We start from the raw sequence: 21,383 nt of genomic DNA on the forward strand, positions 1-21,383 counted from the left end.
CATTCCTTTTTCTCCATGATGTCATCAGTCCCGASCAAGGAGTCCCCAGCCCCAGATGTTGGATGAGGAGGGGGGAGGAAACTTCTGCTCTCCCCGTGAAAGGTTGCAAGCAATGAAGAGGAAGAGCAACTGAAGGAGCAGCTCCTACTCATTTAGGTATGGTTACTTCTTGATTATAAATGAAAGGTTACTTTTAAAAACTGAAAATGATTTATCTTTAAAGATTTTGAGTTTTGTTTGTACTGAGTCACTGACAATCAGCCAGAAGTGTTCTTCAGATTAAGAAAGTGATGACTTATGAATTGTCCTGAATATTCTCATTGCTGAAGGAAACATTGAATAAATACTCCCAGCCTGGAATAGTAAGCTTATTTTCATGGTAGAAATCCATCCACACCAACTCTGTAACCTTAGTGCATCATGGAATGTATGGATTTGCCTTGGTTAGTATTTAAAAACAACGCTCTTAACTAAGCCTGTTATTATAGCAAAGATATATGGTTTATAATGCAGTTCATGCAAACTTTAGAAGTATGGAGATCAGGAAAGCATTTAAATCTGTTACTGAAAGTGCTTATTTCTTAATTCTTGTAATAATCCATACTTACATATGTTATAACCAGATGACCGAATTCAGCCTTACCTAATATTGTATTCTCCTGCATTTTTGGACTCCGAGRCTCTCAAAACTGTTAGCTTTTCTGTGTTCTGTAGAATTTCCAGAACATTGTGCTCACTTTTGGAAGATTAAATAGAACAAATTCAAGCAGGAGTGAAGAGTGTTTGAATCTCTTCATTAGTTTGTGATTTTAATTCCCCAATAAAGAAATAAGTAGAGAAACTCTGAACCAGTGAGAGGTCAGTTTAGAATCAGTACAGGAATATGGTGTGGAAGAGTCAGGATGTGTACATGCCAAATTAAATAGCTGCTGTTTGTTTTGTCAACTTCTGCCTGTGCTCGTCATACTATATTTTTTTTGGCAGGTTCTTTTGCCTGTTGGAAAATGCATTTATTTCACTCCCTGGCAAGTCCCTCAGAAAGTACAGAACGTATTTGTTTCCAGAGATGAACACGTCCTCTCCACTGAACTTTTCTGAACAAAATCTGAGTGCCCCTGGCAGCAACTTTACTGTGCCTACTGTCAAGAGCAAGTCATCACCATGTGAACAAGTGGTCATTGCAGCCGAGGTGTTCCTAACTCTGGGCATTGTAAGCCTCCTTGAAAATATCTTAGTTATATGTGCAATAGCAAAGAACAAGAACTTGCATTTGCCCATGTATTTCTTTGTCTGCAGTTTAGCAGTAGCTGACATGCTGGTCAGTGTGTCTAATGCTTGGGAGACCATAACAATATACTTAATAAATAATAGGCACATAATCATGGAAGATGCCTTCATCCGTCATATAGACAATGTCTTTGATTCAATGATCTGCATCTCTGTGGTGGCTTCCATGTGCAGTTTGCTGGCTATAGCAGTAGACAGGTATATCACTATCTTCTATGCCTTGCGTTATCACAGCATCATGACAGTGAAAAGATCGGGGCTCATCATTGCATGTATCTGGACCTTTTGCACAGGCTGTGGCATTATCTTCATTATTTATTATGAATCAACTTATGTTATCATCTGTCTCATCACTATGTTTTTCACCATGTTGTTCCTCATGGTCTCACTATACATCCATATGTTCCTCCTGGCTCGTACTCATGTGAAGAAAATAGCAGCTTTGCCTGGATACAACTCCGTCCATCAAAGAACCAGCCTGAAGGGAGCCATCACTCTGACTATGCTACTAGGTATCTTCATTTTTTGCTGGGCTCCATTCTTTCTCCATCTCATCCTGATGATCWCCTGCCCTCAAAACCTCTACTGCGTTTGCTTCATGTCTCACTTCAACATGTACCTCATTCTCATTATGTGCAACTCAGTGATTGATCCCTTGATCTACGCATTTCGTAGCCAGGAAATGAGGAAGACCTTCAAGGAGATAATTTGTTGCTGTAGCCTGAGGATGATCTGCGGGTTATAGAACAAGTATTAGGACAGCCAAGCCAAACAGATTTATTGGTGAAGAGAACTGAAATGCAACAGTTTGCTGCTGATTACAATACTGTGGAAAAGCCTATGGAATATCTTTGTTCATTTTTCATATTTCTGTGGCAATCAAAACCCAATTTTTTAATAAGTAAAACTGTTCTTGCACTCCATGCCCCTTCCTCATGCTGGTGGTAAGAGCTACTCAGTACATCTGTATCAAGGGGAAAAAWTTTTTTTGAATCTCATATACTTATTGAAGACTCTGCATCTTTTAAGAGTCATGTGCAGGGAAAGTTGTATTTTCCCTTCTGCCTGATGCAAATGAGTCCCTTGGCCTCAGTATGCATTTATCTTCATATTCTCTGTCTGTCAAGATACAGCAGAGCGGATACTGATCTCCAGAGTAGTTTGTTTGCTGTTTTCTTCCTAATACATTAAATCAGAGAAGTAACTCCAATTATCAGAGTTGCTATACCTTGGTCAACACCGTTGTGACTAAGAACATATGAACATACCAACAGTTGTGTATTGTGGTCATGACTTTTACTGTCATAAAATAAGCATTATGTAAGATAAGATATATTTCCTGATAAGAATGCAATATTTTTCCGTATCTGACAATGTCTTCTAATTCCTTATCACCAAATCTGTGGAAAGATATACCCTAGACTGATTTTCAGTTGGTAGTACCTGAACATGAAGAATGAGCTTATTCTAGTTTGTCTAGTTTGTCTATTTAGTCTAGTTTGTCTGTTTCTCCTATTCATGAGGGCTGTGGAAGTAAAACACACAAGGTTCCTAAGACCTGGAAACCACCATGCATTCTGTGTGAGCAATTTGCATCTAGTCATAAGCATGCTGTTCTGTAACTGCTGTGCAACATCSAGAATTATTGGATTTGTCACAGACAAGAGAAGTACCTCTGTAGTACTGGTTACCTGGTGCTGTGGAATAGTACACATCTTGCACCGAGATATAATCTAGGCAAATATTTTAAGCATCAGTACCTTGCTAACTAGATATCAGATTTTTTTTTTTTTTTTAAAAAAACAAGAATTATTTCAAAAGCTCAAAGAATAGCCCTCATTACTTTTGGTTTAGGGGATGGTCTAAAACTGTTGTTAGCAATAAAAATACTATGAGTAGGTCAATAAAATGGCTTGGATTACCCTTCTGTGGAAGAAATTCTGATCGAGTGTAGGAGACTTTTTTTTTTATCCTAAGGGTGTTCAAACATGGAAACAGGTTCCCAGGGGTTGTGCAGTCTCTATCCTTGGATACATTCAAAACTTTACTGGGTCTATCCCTCAGCAAACTGCTCTGAGTTTGAAGCGGGGTCTAACTTTGAAGCTGGCCCTGAATTGTCCTGAATTGGGCTAGACAGTCTCCACAGGCCCCTTGTAACTCTAATTATTCTGTGATTCTCTGAATGAACTTCTGTATTATGATGAAAATGTTTATTTTTCCTCTTCAACTTCCTCCTAATTTAATCTCTTGTGTAAGAATAACCTTAAAATACTGTTGTCCACATAWCTAGGAAGATAGATTTGTTTGCATTGGGGGTCTCTGGCAGGATAAATCAGGATAAGTCAGGCACCTTTTCAGAACTTTCCRGGTGTTTTTCTGCTGTAGCTTGAAGTATGTGCTGCTTCCAACTCTCACATGTCTCCCTTTGACAAGGATGGGAATGTTATTCTCAGTGGAGAGACCTTGTTATTTGGCTGTCAATACAATGGTTGCAGCAATGCAGGAGATGCTGTATTCTTCCTTCAATTATACCCAGGAATGGGATTTCAGAGATACGTCTGTCATCTGCCTTGTTTCARTCTACTACTTAACTCTACCCGTAAATGGGACTTAAGGGGCATAGACCAGAGTGGGCTCTTGCTACTATGAATTATAAAAATATAGCAAAACTTGAGACAATTCAATTGCATAGTTAAAGGCACCAGCTCACATTGTAAATAAATCATAAAGTTTTCACTTGATATTGCAAATAAGATACTGTTGTACATAACTGTAAACCAATAAATAGGAAGCCAAAACTGTAACAGCTTTGGATATTTTCTTGAATTGTACATTACTTTTTTTTGTGTTTTGGAAGTATATTTGATATATAAACACAGACACACAGAGATAAGTGTTAAGCTGGATTGCGGGAAAACCTAATTATTATTTGCTATTCATTGTAATGTGTCCACTACACTGTAAATCATTCACAGAAGAACCTATTGCATTCTAGGCTCTCATTTCCCAGTTTAAGCAGATGCCTTACTAAAAAACACAGTCTGAAAGAAAGTTGGAAAACTCTTATGTGTGTTTATTTTTATATCTGTGTTCCTCTAGGTGTCAGTATCATATCCTGGTTGTAAAACTTTCTTAACGTAGTTATAAGGTGGGAGACTAGCCAGTTTAAGGGGAAAATGAAAAGTGTTTTCAAGAAAAAGCTAAAACAATTCCTACAAAAAAGCCCCRCTTACACTATAGGAATACATATAAAATAAATGTCTCTTTGAGGYCGTCACCTGTTTTAATGTATTTCTTTCTTTTGCTTACCACAGCAATGTTAATATGGTTTTGGTTCTWCCACAGTTTGGAAAAAAAATGTGTTTTCTCATAGGTTGAGGCAATTGAGCATATTGTAAGCACAAAATTTTCTCAGTACATTTAAAAAATTAGCTTCTAGGTTGTCATTGCAACATGTCCCCAGAGTTATAGTACTGATTTGGTTGTGCTAACAGTCATTTCTAGTTTGGTATCAGTCAATGAAAAGAATCTCACATCATATTATTTCTATTCAAGACCTCTGTGCTATCCAGAACCAATTGTTATTGGCTGCTGTTTCTTTGGTCACAGAACCTGTCACTGTCTCTAACTTGTGTGTCACTATTTAAAAGTTTTTAATGAGAAATTGAACCCAAACCTGCAGCAGGTGGGTTTGAGCACACAAACAGGAGTGAAATTACACCTGCATTTTAAGTAGATTAGTACGAGTAAGGAGAGTATTAAACAGATTAATTAAAAAAAAAAAAAAAAGAAGTTACACAAGATATAATCTACCTGCACCAGAATTTCATCTACTTAAACTGAACACTGGATTCTTCATTCCATGATAATACCTTAAAGGGTAAATGGTGAGTAAACAGCTGTGTCTCCAGTTCACATTAAAGTACTTCTAAGKTTGCCCTAATTTTTGCTTGCTTAAGTAGACTCTTGCCTCTTGCAAGAGTTGTCTCTTGCAAGAGGTGGTGTTGCTAAGATATACCCATAACCAACATACTCWGTGCTAGCATTATCAAAATTTGAGTGTTTTCTTTACGTCAGAGTTGCACTAAGATACCTGAAGATACCAGATTTCTGCTTTAGCATCTCCTGTAACACATCTACCATAACAGTCATAGACCAGAGGAAAGATGTRGCTTATACTTACTGCTATATTATCACGTCGTAGGCCAATTCTGCTTCCTGCATGGGCGCAAAAGGGGTCTAGCTACTGAACGCTACTGTCCCTAGGGCTGGGCTGGGASGCACCATTACTTCTGATTCCACAAGCTACAAACCTATGCCCTCTGTGCACCCAGTGTGCTACTTGTTTTTAGAAGAAACAACAGAAACTATAGGAATTTCTCACACATGAAAACTTTAAGAAGAAACAACAACAACAAAAAAAAAATCCCAAACACAAACCAAAACATACAACTGCAGTAAAACAATAAACCCCTTCACAGAGACTGTTGTCTAAAATCTCCAAGGGCTCTCTTTTTCCTTCAAGGTTTCAGTGGARAGACCTTTGCCTCTCTTGCCGTAAAGCCACCTTTCATTTCTAAACAGTTTCTTGCACAGAGTGCAGGTTGTGGTGAGCATGGGTTGYGATGGACAATCCCTGGCCACAGATGTGTGGATCTGCATGTGCAGTGCCCTCCCTTCCAGGCAGAGATGAGTGAGTAAGCAACGGGTGTGGAAATGGGGATCCTCACATCACAGATGGGAAGTAAATGACTTCCCATCATTTACTTCCCATCTCTGTGTGACTATTAGGAAGTCACACACACTAGGAGGGTTCTGGATAATTTCCTATGCTATGGCCTCTTACRGTGAAATGCTTCCTTTCCTTTTCTAATCTTGTTATGCATTGCAGCCTAAGCTACGTGTGTCTTGGATGAAGATGGTTCTTGACACAGAACAGAAAAGAAGAATCTGAAATATCTGTGTGTCTGTATTTATGTATATATGAGGTGTTTACTCACAAATAGTGAATATAATCACAGAGAATCTCATATTAAATGTATGCGAAGGTATATTCCTGTGAACTAGTTTCCACTTTTTTCCCTAACCTTTCCATTACTAATCTAGTAATTTGTTATATTACTTTCCAGTTTACAGCTTGTTTCTCAGTTCTTCCCTCCATCTGTGGAACCACCAACAAGGATCTAAATCTGAAGTCAAAGAAAAAAGCCAAAAAGTCAAAGAAAATAGCACTTTGTGTATTCTTATCTTTAAAAAAAGAACAAGGTGAATCAGTGTGACCGAGTAAAGAGTACCCCTAGCACCTGTCACGTTAAAGATCTAGGAAAAAGAAATGCTCTATGCTTAGAACCATTTATGCTCTATGCTTAGAACCATTTCTTCCTTAGCTACTTACCTCAAACCCCCACAAAAACTGAGCACAAGTGACTGACTGAGTGCTGAGAATAAAGAGTCTTCAACAAAACAAATAGCAAATATTTAGTGAGGGGCATGTGATAGCCCTTTAGAAGATCCTTTTAGCTTCCAGCAGGCTTTGGTTTTGGGACCTCCTGAGCAGAAACTTGTTCTCACAACTCTGTGACTGATAGCTCTTAATGGATGTTTCTCTCATTAATTTATCTTTTCAATTTTGGATTTATTCTCTGTCATCTGCAAAATCTTGTGACAATAAGTTTCACAGATAGGCTGCACAGAATAGTTATTCTTTTTTCCTTTAAAGACTCTGCTTGGGAGTTTTCATGCAATGCTCCTGAGCCCTTATGTTGCAAAGAAGAGAACTAACTGATCCCCATTTGCTTTCTCTATGCCATTCATGTTTCTACTTACTTGTATGTTCCCATAAATTCCATCTTTTCCAGACAGAGTGTCCTAGTCTATTTAATCTCTTGTGGTATTTTCATGCAATGTTATTCTCACATTGTTATTCTGGATCTAAAGTATTCTTTCCTGGGAACCAGATGGGCTAAGGACAATCCAGATACAGGTGAAAAATGGATTTCTGCACCACCAAATGAAGCTGCATGTTTTTTTTTTCTTTTTTTCTTTAATATTTTCTTAACATTATATAATTGTAATTATACATTTTACAATTGTCCGTTCATAGATTCCAAGATCTCTAAAGAATTCTCTCTTGGCAAGTGCATATAGAATCACATGCTAAACAGCTGTGCGTTTTTAATAGTTAAGTCATATGTCAGCATGCAAAATTCATGATGAAAATAGGGGGCTTAGGAGTGCTTCTGCACTTCCACAGTCCCAGCACCACAGCAGGACTCATCTGAGATCCACAGTCTCTGCCTTGCCCACCTCAGATGAGGAGGAAGCCCAGCTAGCCTTGGGCTGACTAAAGAGCAAGGATACAGATTCAGACCCAGATTTCTTCTGGAAACCTGTCATTTCTTTGGGTAGTTTTGTAAGAAGTTCATTTGCTCAGCTATGTCCAGATGGTGATTTGTTACTCCTCTCCTTTTAATTAGGCTGATTTTACACCTGATTAAAGCAAGACAAGAGTCAGACCTATAAACTTTGCCTGCTGGTTCCAGATGATTTTCAAAGGCACCAAATGATCTCTTTTGATCACCCGCTGCATTAATGTTCTAATTAACAGCAACAAAGTTAAACAAAAACCTGCAAATAAAACTTGCTTATTGTTCTCTCTAGTTTTCCATTTTCTAACAGGAAACAGCCACTTTTGGCAAGTTAATAAATGCTGCCATCTGCTAATTGTTTTTTTTCACTGGCTCTTGCATTTTGTACAGAAACTTACTGCCTGCTTCATCCACCTTGAAAAGATGGCCCTGAGAATACCTATCATCTTTGGATTGTACCCTTGTTTGTCATAGTTTTGCTCTGAACTACTTTTTGAAAGGCTTTGCATGAGTTTTGAGACAGGAGCTAGATCCTTGTGTCTCTGTGTCCCAGCAGTTCATACTGAACTAACTGTTCTTTCTTCTTCTCACATAGATACATGCATAGTAGGAATTCAGCATTCAGAATTCATAGCTCTGTAGCTCCTTCTTCCCTGGAAAGGCAAATACCATTTTAAAAATCAGGGGAAAATCGATGTATGAACAAATACACTGACTCCTACTTATTGCCTGGATAGTAGTTTATGGAATGTCATTTATCTAAGGGTTGTTAGACAAAAATAATGGGTTGTTATTATCTATCTCTTTGAGTTGTTCATTATTTGAGACCTGACGATCTGCTTTGTCTACCTAGGAGATAAGACCCTTATACTCAAATGGATGTGGGCTTGCTGACAATAACTTGCCATGTTCAGGTCCCTATTTTCCCCTCAGCACAATCCATAGGYGTGAATTTTCACACTCCACAAATCAAGAGAGTCTCAGCTCCTCTGAAATGGACCCCTTTGGAGCTCTGCCTGGGACTCCGCAAAATCAGCTTCTAGGAAACCTGTCTAGGATGGAGAACAGGTAGGTTAAGCCTTTGGCTTCTCTGGTGTCTAAGTAAGCGAACTGCTTGGTAGTCACATTTTGTGAAGCAGATATTAAAAAGTCTTTCTTTCAAATGAAAGAGGAAAAAGATGAATCACTTGAATTTCAAGGGTAGTTCCAATGACAGTTCATGTCCTTGCATAAAGTACATAAAAAATGAGGAGGCAGGAGGTAAGTCCTTGAATGAAGTCCAGGTCTTTCATCCCACAGTAAAGCTGCTAAATATTCAACTTCTCACTATGAGAAAGGACACTGGCACAACCACCTCCCTGGAGGTGGCTTTTTGAAGGAAAAACTTTGTGAAGAAAAAGATTGTGTTTGGTGTATAGAAGACTGTTTTAGTTATGCTCTGGGAAAGTCTGACAGTTTCAACCCCTCAGGTGAACAAGTAGCTGAACCTTTTGAATGAATTTGGATTGGAGTTATTTTTAAGACAGGATCTGACATGTTTAACCCTACATGCCTCTAGACATACATACCTAAAACAGAAGCACTTAGGTTCCAGAAATTTAGGAACAACAACTGATATGTGCACCTGCCTTTGGATTTAGGCTCCTCATTCAGCTCATTTTGTATTGACCTCATAATGCCTGGCACTCTAATCACATGCAATTAATAACTGATCTTGGTCGTGGCATTTTAAGCGATGCATTGGAACTGTATTTAAAGTGTGGGATATTGAAAACATGTCCAGCTTAATTAGAAGTGAACGGAAAAGTGGAAACAGACAGCAGAACTAGCTCATTGGAGACAGGCCTGGCATATAGACAAGCAGAGGATCAATGGCCTCTTGCACAATTTAATGAGTAAATAGATGACAAGAATAACATTAGTTCTAGTGAACCTTCACAAGAGAAAGCAGGCAATATGAGGAACACTGTGTGTATTTCAGATGACCTTTTGCTGAAAATGTCAGTTAGAAAATTGTACAGAATTCATAAAGAGGATAATAAATAACGGGATGGAATAATGAAAGGTTTAATACCCAGGCAAGAATAAGAGCAGAGATCTATGGAGGCTGAATACCTGGAATTTTGGATGCTTTAGAACAAAACTTTGCTGAATAAATAATGGCCAGTGGAGTGCTCAGAGGATTACTAGTGCTAAGAACAGCCTTGCCCAACAAGGCACGCACAGCAGACAGTAAGGAAGGGAACACACCACAGACCTACAGGGCCCATATGGGCAGCCACATGCTGGGAGGGAGAGAGGGCAGCTTGTTCATTTCGCCTATTTAAGCAAAAGTTTCAAGAGAGGGAGGAGAAGGGAAGGAAGTTGTGTTGCTGACATCTCCTGCATCCCTGTGGGGAGCAGCTGCTGGCCTGGCGCTTGGCCCAGGTGCGGGACGAGGGTCGGCTAGGGCCAGGAGTGCCTGCAGCCAGGTGGTGGGGTCTGCCTGAGGTGACAGAGGTTGCATGATGGTCTCACAGCTGTCCCAGCTGCTGTGGGAACTCACAGGGAGCTGCATTGTCAAAGTCCTTGTAGGGGTACCACCAGATCCATCATGCTGGAGAGAGTCACCTCTCTAGGTGTCCTGCTAGAATATGGTCCCTGTGGTGCCCACCTCGTGGTGCCCACCTCATGGTTCCTGCCTCTTGGTTTAGGCAATCCAGGCCAAAAGCCAGGATTCCCCATGGAGGAGAGAGACCCAGAGGAGGCCCCTTGGAGCCCTGATGGAGCTGCCCCCCTCAGCCTCAACCCAGGCTACAGCATCACATTGGGATCGCCTTGAGTCTGGGCAGATGAACTCTGGGGAGAAGCTGTGCAGAGCATTCAGCAGCCAGAACAGCCAGGAATGGGAGATAAAATGAGCCTTATCCACAGAGGAGTAGGGAAGTATTCTCTGTAGAGAGGCAGCTGATTGTATTTCCATCTAATTATATTTTTGTTGCTTTGCAAATTGCCATTCTACGATATTTTTCGTGTTTCAGCTGAACCTGTGAAAATAACTTCTAAACAGTGCTAATTAGGAGGCAGACTTCATTCAAAATATATTAGAATATTTAGGATTCAGCAGTATCTCCTGAGAATCTTGAATCTTCTGCAAACTGCAATGAATGAAGCCTCATCCTGTTGCTTTGAGTTGGCTTTTAGAAGTRTAACATGATCGTGTGGCCTTGGGGGTAAAGGTAGAGAGTTTAGGGAAGGCTCTTTTTGAAATAAAACACTGATTTGGCTTCTTTGGAATCAAGCATTTCTCCAATGTCACTCCGCTGCCAGAGAAACTAAGCTTTAGAACTTAAAAAAAGACAAATTTGCAGTGTGACACTGGGTGGTAGCATGTTCTCAAGCCTAGTTTTGTCTTGTACTAATCTTGAGAGAGGGAAGGGTTGTGCTTAGGGACTGCAGCAGTGGCTAGAGCCACTACTGGGCTGCAGGGACACACAGGGGAACCTCTGCTTTACCTGCCTTTCTTTTAACCTGTTTTGAGCCGTCATTTTTTCACCTTTCCTGATTTCCAGACATATATTTGAGTACCAGAGCAGTGTTTGCTCATTGAATGATTTATACCCCTGAGCTTATWTATTTATTTATTTTTTCCAAGTTTCTTTGTGGTGGTCCATTGCCTGTGTGCACCATGTTTGTCACAGGTCCAGAATCTGTTCGYGACATGACAAACCTTGAAGCAGCTATGATCACCACAACTTATGGAACTTGAGTAAAATAAATGTATTGCTAAGGTGTTCGTTAGAGGGAGGGAATGTGACACTGGGATTTGCAGGACATGAACATTCCAGGATTTTTGTTTAATAACACTTTGCACACTTTGCTTTGCTAGTAAGACTGCCTAATGAATCCCATGTCCTCTGAAGTACTTTTGCTTCTTAGGTCTGCTCTCTGACAGCAGAGACACAACTGAGTTTATTAACTAACTGAGATAGCCATAGTCAATAGGGTTTCATATTCTTTCCAACGGACTCAGATATTAAAAATAGACTTTGCTGATAGGTCAGGTGAGACTTTATTAGACTGCCATTGTTTTTCTATTAAGTCAGGTCACAGGGGAAGCATACTTTATAAGTTGCATTTGATGGGTTTCTGCATTTTTCCATGGATATTTTTATTTGTTGGCACTTTCAATAGAATACATACTATCATTTGAAGTAATTTCTCGGCAAGGAAACTTTGTAAAGCAGCAGCAGGATGTTGCTAGTGCAATGATATAGGAAAATACCTCTAGACCGAAGTGATAAATGTAATTCAACTCAGTTAACTATTGATTTTTAAGCTTAATAATTTGCTATTAAAATTCTTACCAGGTACTCTGATATGAACATTTACATCCTTTTTTTTTTTTTTTTTTTGCCTGTAGTGTGGGACCTAGTAGTTCTAGAGTTATAGAGGCTCAAGGGCTTAGAAAGGTAATGATAATCTAAAATACTAATCATTATCTAAGTTCCTAAATTCCTAAGTTCCTTTGGAAAAAAGCACAGGGAATCCAGACAAATGTGTTAACTTCTCCCTGTGATTTTCTGAGGGAGTTAGAAAATTTTACATTATAAAATGAAGTTAGACTATAAAAAGCTATTTCTTGTTCTTGAAACATGCAAATGGGTACAAATAAGATGGATATTTGTTAACAAGATCCACATTTTTAGGCTAATATTTTCCCCGAATTTAAATAWTCCTAAAACCAAGAGAAAGTTTTTTATACTCTAGAAATGATTTTTCTTGTTTAGGGTAAGAATCACTTGAAAATCTTTTCCAATTCTCTTCCAAGGCAAATGTGACAGTTACATTGCTGGGGGCATCAGGTCTACTGCTTATTAGCTGTCAGTGACYCTCTGCCTCTGTTCCCCGTTGCTGGTGCATGAAGCATCTTTTGTTTTAGCTATGATGCTTTTATCCCCAGTTTTGCTCTTTCACCATGTTACCCCAGGCTAGTAGTGCTAGGGGCCCACTGACAACTTCTTTAAGTAACTGTGAATTTCCATAGCAGGCAGTGGTAGGTGATGGCTGCTCCCTGCAGCAAAATATACCTCTCCCTACAGAAACAGGATAAATTWAAAAATTTTTTTTTCCTTCCAGTGGGAGAAGGAAGAAGTGAGTTACATTTGAAAACAATTGAAACTTTTAAAAGAAACTTACTGAGTTTCTAAACTAAAGAAATTTACTAAGGCTGCCATTTTTATAGGTAACCTTTTGGTCAAAAATCCCCTTAAGCTATTGGCAGTCAGATGGTTCGAGGGCATCTTTTTAGTCAAGGTGCCAGAGCRGATCCTGTAGATCCCATGGCTAGATCCAAAATATCTGCAGAGAAAAAGGAAATGTGATGCAAGGGCTCTAATCTGAGGGTGTGAAATAGCTGAATCCAAGTATTGTTTTGTGCTCGAGATAGCTGTAACAGCTAGTTGCTGACAGCAATGTCACTGCGTGTTTTGCTGCACACAGTTTTAGAGTCAGCTTGCTTAGAGCTGCCTCAGAAATATCCACACTGTGGCCCATTGCAAAGGATATTGTCAATAAAATGTTCAGCTGGATCTTCAAGCCTTCAAGTTCTGTATTTGGCAGATTCAAGAACCTAATAACATTAGGCAACTCATCACGTCATTTTTTTTTTCACAGTATTTTGAAATTTCATGGAAAGATGGAATATTTTCAGCTCTCTTTCCCAAGAAAGCTAAAGAACGGTGAAAATACTCCTTTTTATTAATATGATCCCAAATACATTTGTGTAAACTTACAAATATTTAGGTTTATGGTAGAAGCTTTCCGAGGACAGTTTAAGTCTAGAACCTCAGAACTACATATATACTCTTTATCACAAGAAATATATGACAGAAACCACAATGCAAATGAACAGACTGAACTGTGAAGTATCATTGTACAAAATTTTGCTTTAACTGGGAAGTTTTGGGGAATAATTCATTGCATATATAAAAACAAACACAAAAAAGCAAGCAAAAAATGAACCAAAAAAAAAAAAACCCAAAGAAATATGAATATTATGTAATAGATTAAAATTCATTTATCCAGGTCTAGCAGTGACAAGACACATTTAATTGAGCAGTTAACATAACCAAATTGTTTAGCCTTATTTGAATCAACTATGAGTAACCTCATTTATCTTTGCATTAATTATGGTTATTGCATCATTAATCATCCAAAGCTTTGGTTACTCATGTGTTTTTGCTGCCTCAGAAATTTCTATTTGGCATAGTTAGTAGTGCGCTACAAGTATTTAGAAGTGCTAACAAGTGAAAGAATAACACAAATCACCTTAAATTCATGCCTGTCAATATTAATTTTTAGAATTCCCACAATCAAAAAGGTGAGCTGCCTGTTTAGACATCCATTCATCTGTCAGGATGATAAGCTATGTAAATAATATCCTAAAAGTTAAATGATGGAATAACTTCTGATTAAGATGAACTTGTCTGAGTTAAACTTAGAACTGCAAATGATGAATTAATGGAATATTTCTGGCTATCTGGAATATTGTATGCAGTTCTGGGCACACAAGAGGGACGTGGAACTTCTAGAGAGGGTCTGGTGTACAGCGATGAAGATGAATAAGGGACTGGAACATCTATCTTATGAGGAAAGACTAAGCAAGCTGGGCTTGTTTAGCCTAGAGAAGAGAAGGTTGAGAGGTAATCTTATCAACTTGTAAAAAATATCAGAGGGGAGGATGTAAAGAAGATGGGGCCAAACTCTTCTCAGCGGTGGCTGGTGACAGGACGAGGGGTAATGTGTTATAAATTAAAGCACAGGAAGTTSCATCTTCATATGAGTAAGAACATCTTTACCATGAGGGTGACAGAGGCCCAGAACGGATTGCCCAGAGAGGCTGCGGAATCTCCTTCTCTGGAAATATTCAAGACTTACCTGGATGTGACACTGGGCCACATGCTGTAGTCGTCCTTGCTTGAGCAAAGGAGTTGGACTAAACGATTTCTGGAGGTCTCTTCCAGCCTCAAACATTTTGTGATTCTGTGATACTGGTTTAGAGCAGTTTTGAAGTTTGTAAATGCAAATTTCACATTTAATTTGGTTTGCGTTACAGGTGATACGGATGGTACGAGATAGCCAGTTACATATTTTGGTAATTGCACCAGAGTGTAGCTGGTTAAGAATTATTGTCAAGTAAAATTGTTTACCCATTAGTGCTTGCATGGGGAGATCTTAGATTTATTATATATTTTTCCTTTCTCTTTTTAATAGAGCCTCATAAAACTGTTTTCTCCTGATGCAGAGAGATTRTTGTGGCAACTTCTTTGTGTGCAGAGCACGGAGTACAAGCTCCCTAAGAATTATTGACTCCTTGTCATCTTGCTGATTGGCACCGAGTAGCGTGCTGAGGCATGGCATGAGACAAAGACTTCGGCCAAGTAGTTTATTGGCAAACATATAAAGATATCATGAGTCCTTAAGGAGCAGGCGGGATGTCTGGAATGCATATGCATGTTGCAGATGTCCTCTGATGGAACACTTTTTTTTCCTCCCTTTTTCTCCCATAAAGATGAAAGGTATGGGGAATTTTAAAGGGTCTGATCACTTGCCAGTGAAATTAATGAAATTATGCTGATTTTCATTTTTCATGACTTATTTTATAACTTATGATTAGACTAAAAAATAAAAGCCACTAATTATGGTGATTCTGGATATATTCTTCCCTCTCTACAAATGTTTCTTGAAAATTCTTGCTACAGTATTGACAGTATATTTGCTTAGGAACTTTTTGGAAAAAATATTTTTTTTCCCTTAAAGCTATCTTGAATGAATGAAAACAACAGTTATGCCTCAATCTTGTTTCTCAAAAAAAAAAAAAAAAAAAAAAAGAGTGACAATGCAGTTAAAGGAGATAAAAAAAAAAACTGAAAGACAATCTCAGTTGTAGAATGCCGTTAGACATAAGCCAGGTGGCTTATCCTGAAAGGATTTGTCTTAATCCAACAACAGATTTCTGATGTTGGTGATACAATAGACTCTTAAAACAAAGGAAAATATGAACAAGGGGACTCTTCTAATTTTGTGTCATGTTGAGGAACAATTCACACCATGAATTATTCTATTTATTTCAATCTAAGAACATGGAGGCCCATTGTAAATGAAGTGAATTTTCATAGAATCATAGAACCATTATGGTTGGAAAAGACCTTCAAGATCATCCAGTAAAACTAGCACCATGCTTCTTGAACCATGCCCCTAAGTCATTAGGGGCAAAGTCACGCCCTCATTTACTAAGTCATGCCCCCTTTTCATTTATTGTGAAAAAAAGAATAAAAACTAATAAAACTGGAAAAGAAGGAAAGAATTTTACAATTTGGCTTCAAAAGATTGTTGAAAATACATTTTGGAAAGATAAGTTAATATTCTGAGGGGGTAAAACTTCCTAAGATCTCCAAATGCATACTAGTTTTTCACCAGCTCCACAAAATTCAAAATAACTTCAGCTGTCCTAATGATTCATTTTATTGGTAGCTTATTTTCACTCCCAAAGAGCTGAGACTATGACTTGCTGTAGCTCATCCTATACTGTGATAATTACTCTCATAAACGAAAAGATTTATTTACCTCAGAACAGCCAGCCAAACATCTGAGCAACAGCTGCCAAGTGGAAAAACACTTTGGATCTCTTATGGACTTAAGGTGTTATTAATGTCTTCATGTCTAATTTTCCATACCCAATTTAATTGATCTAAAMATTTTTCAGAAAGGAGCTCACAGCTGTCTTGCTGTGTTATTTTCTTATGTAATTATCGAGAATAAAATATTTTCATCTGTTAACTATCTTATATGTTGAATAGGCAATATATGTGAATATTTTGAGGATAAAGGTTTTTTGTGTATGTCTAACACCCAGTTCTGTGTTCTGTACTATTGGGAAAGTGATGTTTACCTGTGAATACATTTGGAAAGATGTTGTCCTTGAAAAAATGTAGTCTTATTAACATAGCTTTTTTTCCTTAGAAAAATCCATACTGATATGACCTGTGAAGCCAGTTAGAATAAATTTTAAACAAAATTGCTCCAATGCTTTTTAGATCTAAAGTAATGGATTTCAAATATTCTTATATATTCAGACTTGCTGTTTTACTACTTCATTTACATCAATTGAGAGATGGTGTCACTTGATTTTTTCGTCACTTTACTGCTACAAGGGAGAGCTGTGTGATTTTCTGGGGAGATGAATTATGTGACAGAGATTTACCTCCCTCTAAAGACTAGAAATGGTGCCAAAACCACAAAACTTATCTATTTCTTTTGAATAATTCTGTTTTAGTAAGTATTTAATATTTATCCAGTAATTCCCAAGATGACATAGCACATATAACTTCCTACAAAGTTCAACTTTTTAAAGGAATGTTGTTCTAATGGAATGTGGTAAGGTTTAGATGGTAGTAAAGTATGAATTTCACCAGGCAAAACTCAATGCTGTGGAGTTCTGCCAATGTATCTTAATCCAAGTTTGCAATAAACATGTTGTTCCAGCGTTGATCCTGGAGGACTGGCTGAACTGTCATTAACCTTAAATCCTTTAACGGTCATGGGAAAAAGATGACAGCACTTAATTCTCTTCTGTATGAGCATATGAGTATTTTGCCTCAGAAATCTGATCCTCTTTCACTTGACAAACGAGGAAGTATAAGCTCTTAACTGTGCTTAATATCCTGGTGGAAAGTGAAATATAATAGTGGGATCCAAAACAGGAATGCACACAAAAGAAGAGAGCCGGCACTAGCCATAGGAATAAACAGGATTTTTCTCTCCCATATAATGCATTGTAGAGCAAGCATTTATGTGTCACAACATATTATGTCTAAAGGAACCTTAAGTGGAAAAATACAATCCCCCAGAAGGTATGTATGCAATCTCAACTTGAATTTTGCCTCATTCTGAGAATATTCCAGGACATTTACTACTTTGTTTGAGAAGTGATACAGGAGTACTATGGAGTAGTACAGAATTTACTAAAAAGTACAAGTTCATAGATACTTAGATTTTGGTGTTCCATCTCGAAAGGGAAAGAGGAGGCCAGGAAACTAAGTTCTGATGGAAAGGTAATAGCATATTTTTGCTCTCATCCAAATGGATTATATAGTTTATTATAGGAAAGCTCTGTCTAGTGTTCTTGTTATCTTCTTTCAGCTTTACTGATGGCATCTTTCCATTATTGTGTTGTTGTTTCTCTTTTCTTTTTTTTTTTTCTTTTTTATTGATAATACCTTCTATAACAATCTATAACTGAAACAAATGTAATTTCTTGACTCTCTTTACTCAGGATTGACTCATTACTGGAAAAAGCAGAGAGTGTTTCATAAAAGCAACAACCTTGCTCTCCTGTTTAGAAACGTGTAGTTCATGACCTCCAAACTTAGTGTCAGTATGGTTTTCTGAAGAGCTAATTCCAAATAAAGGACTATGAAAGAGCAATTTCGTTAGGTAAATTTTCTCCAGCTGGTTGAAACAATGCAGGGCACTGAGAGAATATCTCTGCAGAACTCTGCCAACTTTTTCTGGCTTTCTGTGGCATTCTGGGTGAAAAATAGAAAACAAAAAACAATTTCTATTCTCAAAGCCTTATCTGTGCTGTTGGAGGTAAGGTGATTATACAGACACAGAAATAGATACATACAAAGCTGAATACAACTTCACAGGAGCAAGACTAAGCAGTGACAGAGGTACTTCACAGCTCTGAGGTGATCCATGTTAGTTTGAATGTGTGGCACTAGAGTTCATTCAGACTTTTCATTGCTACTTGTCAGCAAGTGAACGAAAGGAAAAATTTCCCTCGAGCAGTTTTGATCTGCTTGAGCAATTCAAGTGACAGAGAGTCCTGTGATAAAAGCAGAAGCTGTCAAAGCTGACTCAGAAAGTTCAGGGAGAAGCAGAGAAGTTAATATCATAGAATCATAGAATGCCGAAGGTTGGAAGGGACCTCAGAGGTCATYGAGTCCAACCCCCCTGCTCAGGCAGGGTCACCTAGAGCACGTGGCACAGGGCTGCATCCAAGCGGGTTTTAAAGATCTCCAAAGAAGGAGACTCCACAACCTCTCTGGGCAACCTGTTCCAGTGCTTTGTCACCCTCACAGTGAAGAAATGCTTCCTTAAGTTCCTGTGGAACTTCCGATGCTTCAGTTTGAAGCCATTTCCTCTAGTCCTATCACTGTCCACCACTGAAAAGAGGCCGCCCCCCTCCTCCTCACTGCCTCCCTTGAGATATTTATACACGCTGATCAGGTCCCCCCTCAGCCTCCTCTTCTCCAGGCTGAACAGACCCAATATGTTGGTTGGGATGACTTAACTTTTATGGAAATGTAGAGGGGAGATCATAAACTGACTGGCTCCCTTTTCTGCTACTGCACTTTCCATACTCTCCCTATGACTTGGCAAATCAGGCTCAATTACTTACAACATAACCATAACCATGGAGAACTAACCATATTTTTGAATTARGTTCCCTCTTTATTAATAAGATATTGCTGCAGGTCTTAAGACAGCACCCCAATATACATCAACAGACTGACTTCTTTTTCCAACTTTCCAACTTCTCATCTTTTGCAACCTACGCTATCTTTGTCCTTCTTTATCCTATCTTCTTTTTTTTTTTTTTTTTTTTTTTAACAGTGGCTATTGTTGCTGTAGTGTTTTTTTGTGCAAGGGGTACTATAGGGATTTTGACGTTCATCAGGGAAAAATAGTTTTATTTTCTACTGACTGCTTTCCTACTAGATCCTGTTAAACCTTGACACTTGCAGTGTGCAATTCTTTGTAACATTTTATTTGTATCCCTGCTGGTTGTATGGCTCCYCTCCTGTGGTCACCATCTTCTCTTGTAGTTTTCACATTCTCTTCATGGCTCAGACTTTTTCAGACTATAAAGCACTGATGCTTTATATAGAATTTATATATATAAAATGATGTTTAAGTCTTTTTCTAGTTCCTCCTGCTTTTGGTCTTGTTTGCCCAGGTGAACCAAGTAACTTTTTTGATTTTATTCACAGTTGCTGTCAGGTTCCTGCCGCAGTTTCAGTCCTTTCCTGGAAAATGAAGACATCCTTCCTAAGCTGATGTTCGTTCTTCCTGCTTTCCAAGCGGACCTGCTTCCTATTTCACAGATCTGTCATTACTCTACAGAGGGAGAGGGACAAGGGGCCTAAACACAAGAGGAAGGTAACATCACAGAGACCTCAGATCGTATGGCTGGAGACTCATGAGTTCAGCACTAGTGGTAAAATGGAGATAGGCCCAATCTGTATTAATTAAACCAGGGAAAATGGAGATGGTTGAACAAAAGGTCCTGTGCTTCAGTTGCAGATGGGACAAGCCCATATGTTTTCCCCCTTCCATCGCTCCCAGGAAAGCTAATATCAGAATTCTTTTGTCAGTCCTTCAGTGAGCCTTGACAGGCTTTAACAAAGTACAAGACGACTTCAAGCAATTTAAGAGCACAAAATTAATGACACACTTCTAATAGAAGTTTAGAAGTTGTAATGTATGGAGGGAAATGTGGTGAATGTCTAGAGTATTGTAGCACCTTGAAATCGTACATACTGGCAAATTGGTGAAGGAGGTATCCCTGGGCAGGCTTTTCCTTTCTTTGATAGCATGCTTCTATCTTGTGTGACCTCTTCTTCCATGCTATTTTGCAGGATCTTATTCAGCATCCTCTGTCTCTTTCTTTACAATAGTTTGCTCCTATTACTGATCATCAGAATGTCGATGTGAGAACATTATAAACATTTCTACATGTGGACGAACTACTAGGAGCAAATATTTCAGGTTTTATTTGCTGTGGTACTATGTAAAAACAACTATGAGATGGATTTTGTATAGTTGTACCCATAATGATCGAATGTGCATCTATAAATTGTGTAATTGCACATGCAAGCACATTTAGACTGCTTCTGCATGAAGGACACTGTGAGTGTGTGAGTTTCTTATGATCCAGAAGATGCTACAGGATTATCCCACATAAGCCACTTGTCTAGAAGACTCAAATCAACAAGCAAAAATGTCACAAGGAGTTAAAATATTGGACAGAGGACTCATAGTCCAGGCTCAATGGTGAGCTTAGCTTTGTGTCTATGCAAGAGGAAGTTATGCGGGAATACTCTTGCTATTCTGCATAGATCAACAGAAAAGTTCTGCCCATGGAGAAAGGAGTCATCTGTCATCTGCTTTTGTTTATCTGCCAGTTTCCAGGGGTTTGGGAGGGTCAGCAAGCTTGGTTTTACCCTCACAATTCTAGAGAAAAGATCCACCTGGTACCACAGGRGAAGGAGGTTAAAGGATACTTCTAAATGATGCTGGTAGGGACATAGTGTTTATCAGAGATGGGTTGCAACACACATCAGTCCAGGTCTTTGAATGTAGTTTCCATGCAGCTCAGGAGTGGCAGTGACTTCAGGTATCAAAGATAGAATGGTTGCTGGGCATGGGCACAGGGCTATATGCTGAAACCTTGCATGTAGCAAAAGAATGTATCCTTTGAAGATTATTAGGAGTGGGAAGAAATGTGAATGCAAATACAAACCTGAAAGCCCAGTGCATTTTCTTTGTTTATGCTGCTGTGCTTAAACAAAATATCTTCTAATGAGAAAACTGGTCATCAGCCAGCAACTAGGTGCTGGGCTGCGTGCTCTGCCAGGGTRAAATACATGACATTCCCAGCTGCTTGCTTACTATTTTTCT

General features: G+C 38.6%; 1 protein-coding gene across 1 annotated transcript; it reads left to right on the forward strand.

The window, feature by feature from the left end:
• Positions 1-217: 217 nt before the first annotated feature.
• On the forward strand, positions 218-3,008 carry MC5R (melanocortin 5 receptor). Its single transcript, XM_026040444.1, has 2 exons — positions 218-443; positions 985-3,008. Exons 1-2 carry the CDS (start codon positions 421-423, stop codon positions 2,030-2,032), a joined length of 1,071 nt encoding a protein of 356 aa, XP_025896229.1. The 5' UTR covers positions 218-420; the 3' UTR covers positions 2,033-3,008.
• Positions 3,009-21,383: the final 18,375 nt, after the last annotated feature.

The sequence above is a fragment of the Nothoprocta perdicaria genome, unplaced genomic scaffold, assembly GCF_003342845.1.
Source record: "Nothoprocta perdicaria isolate Ctin4 unplaced genomic scaffold, notPer1 scaffold_258, whole genome shotgun sequence".
Lineage (NCBI taxonomy): Eukaryota > Metazoa > Chordata > Aves > Tinamiformes > Tinamidae > Nothoprocta > Nothoprocta perdicaria.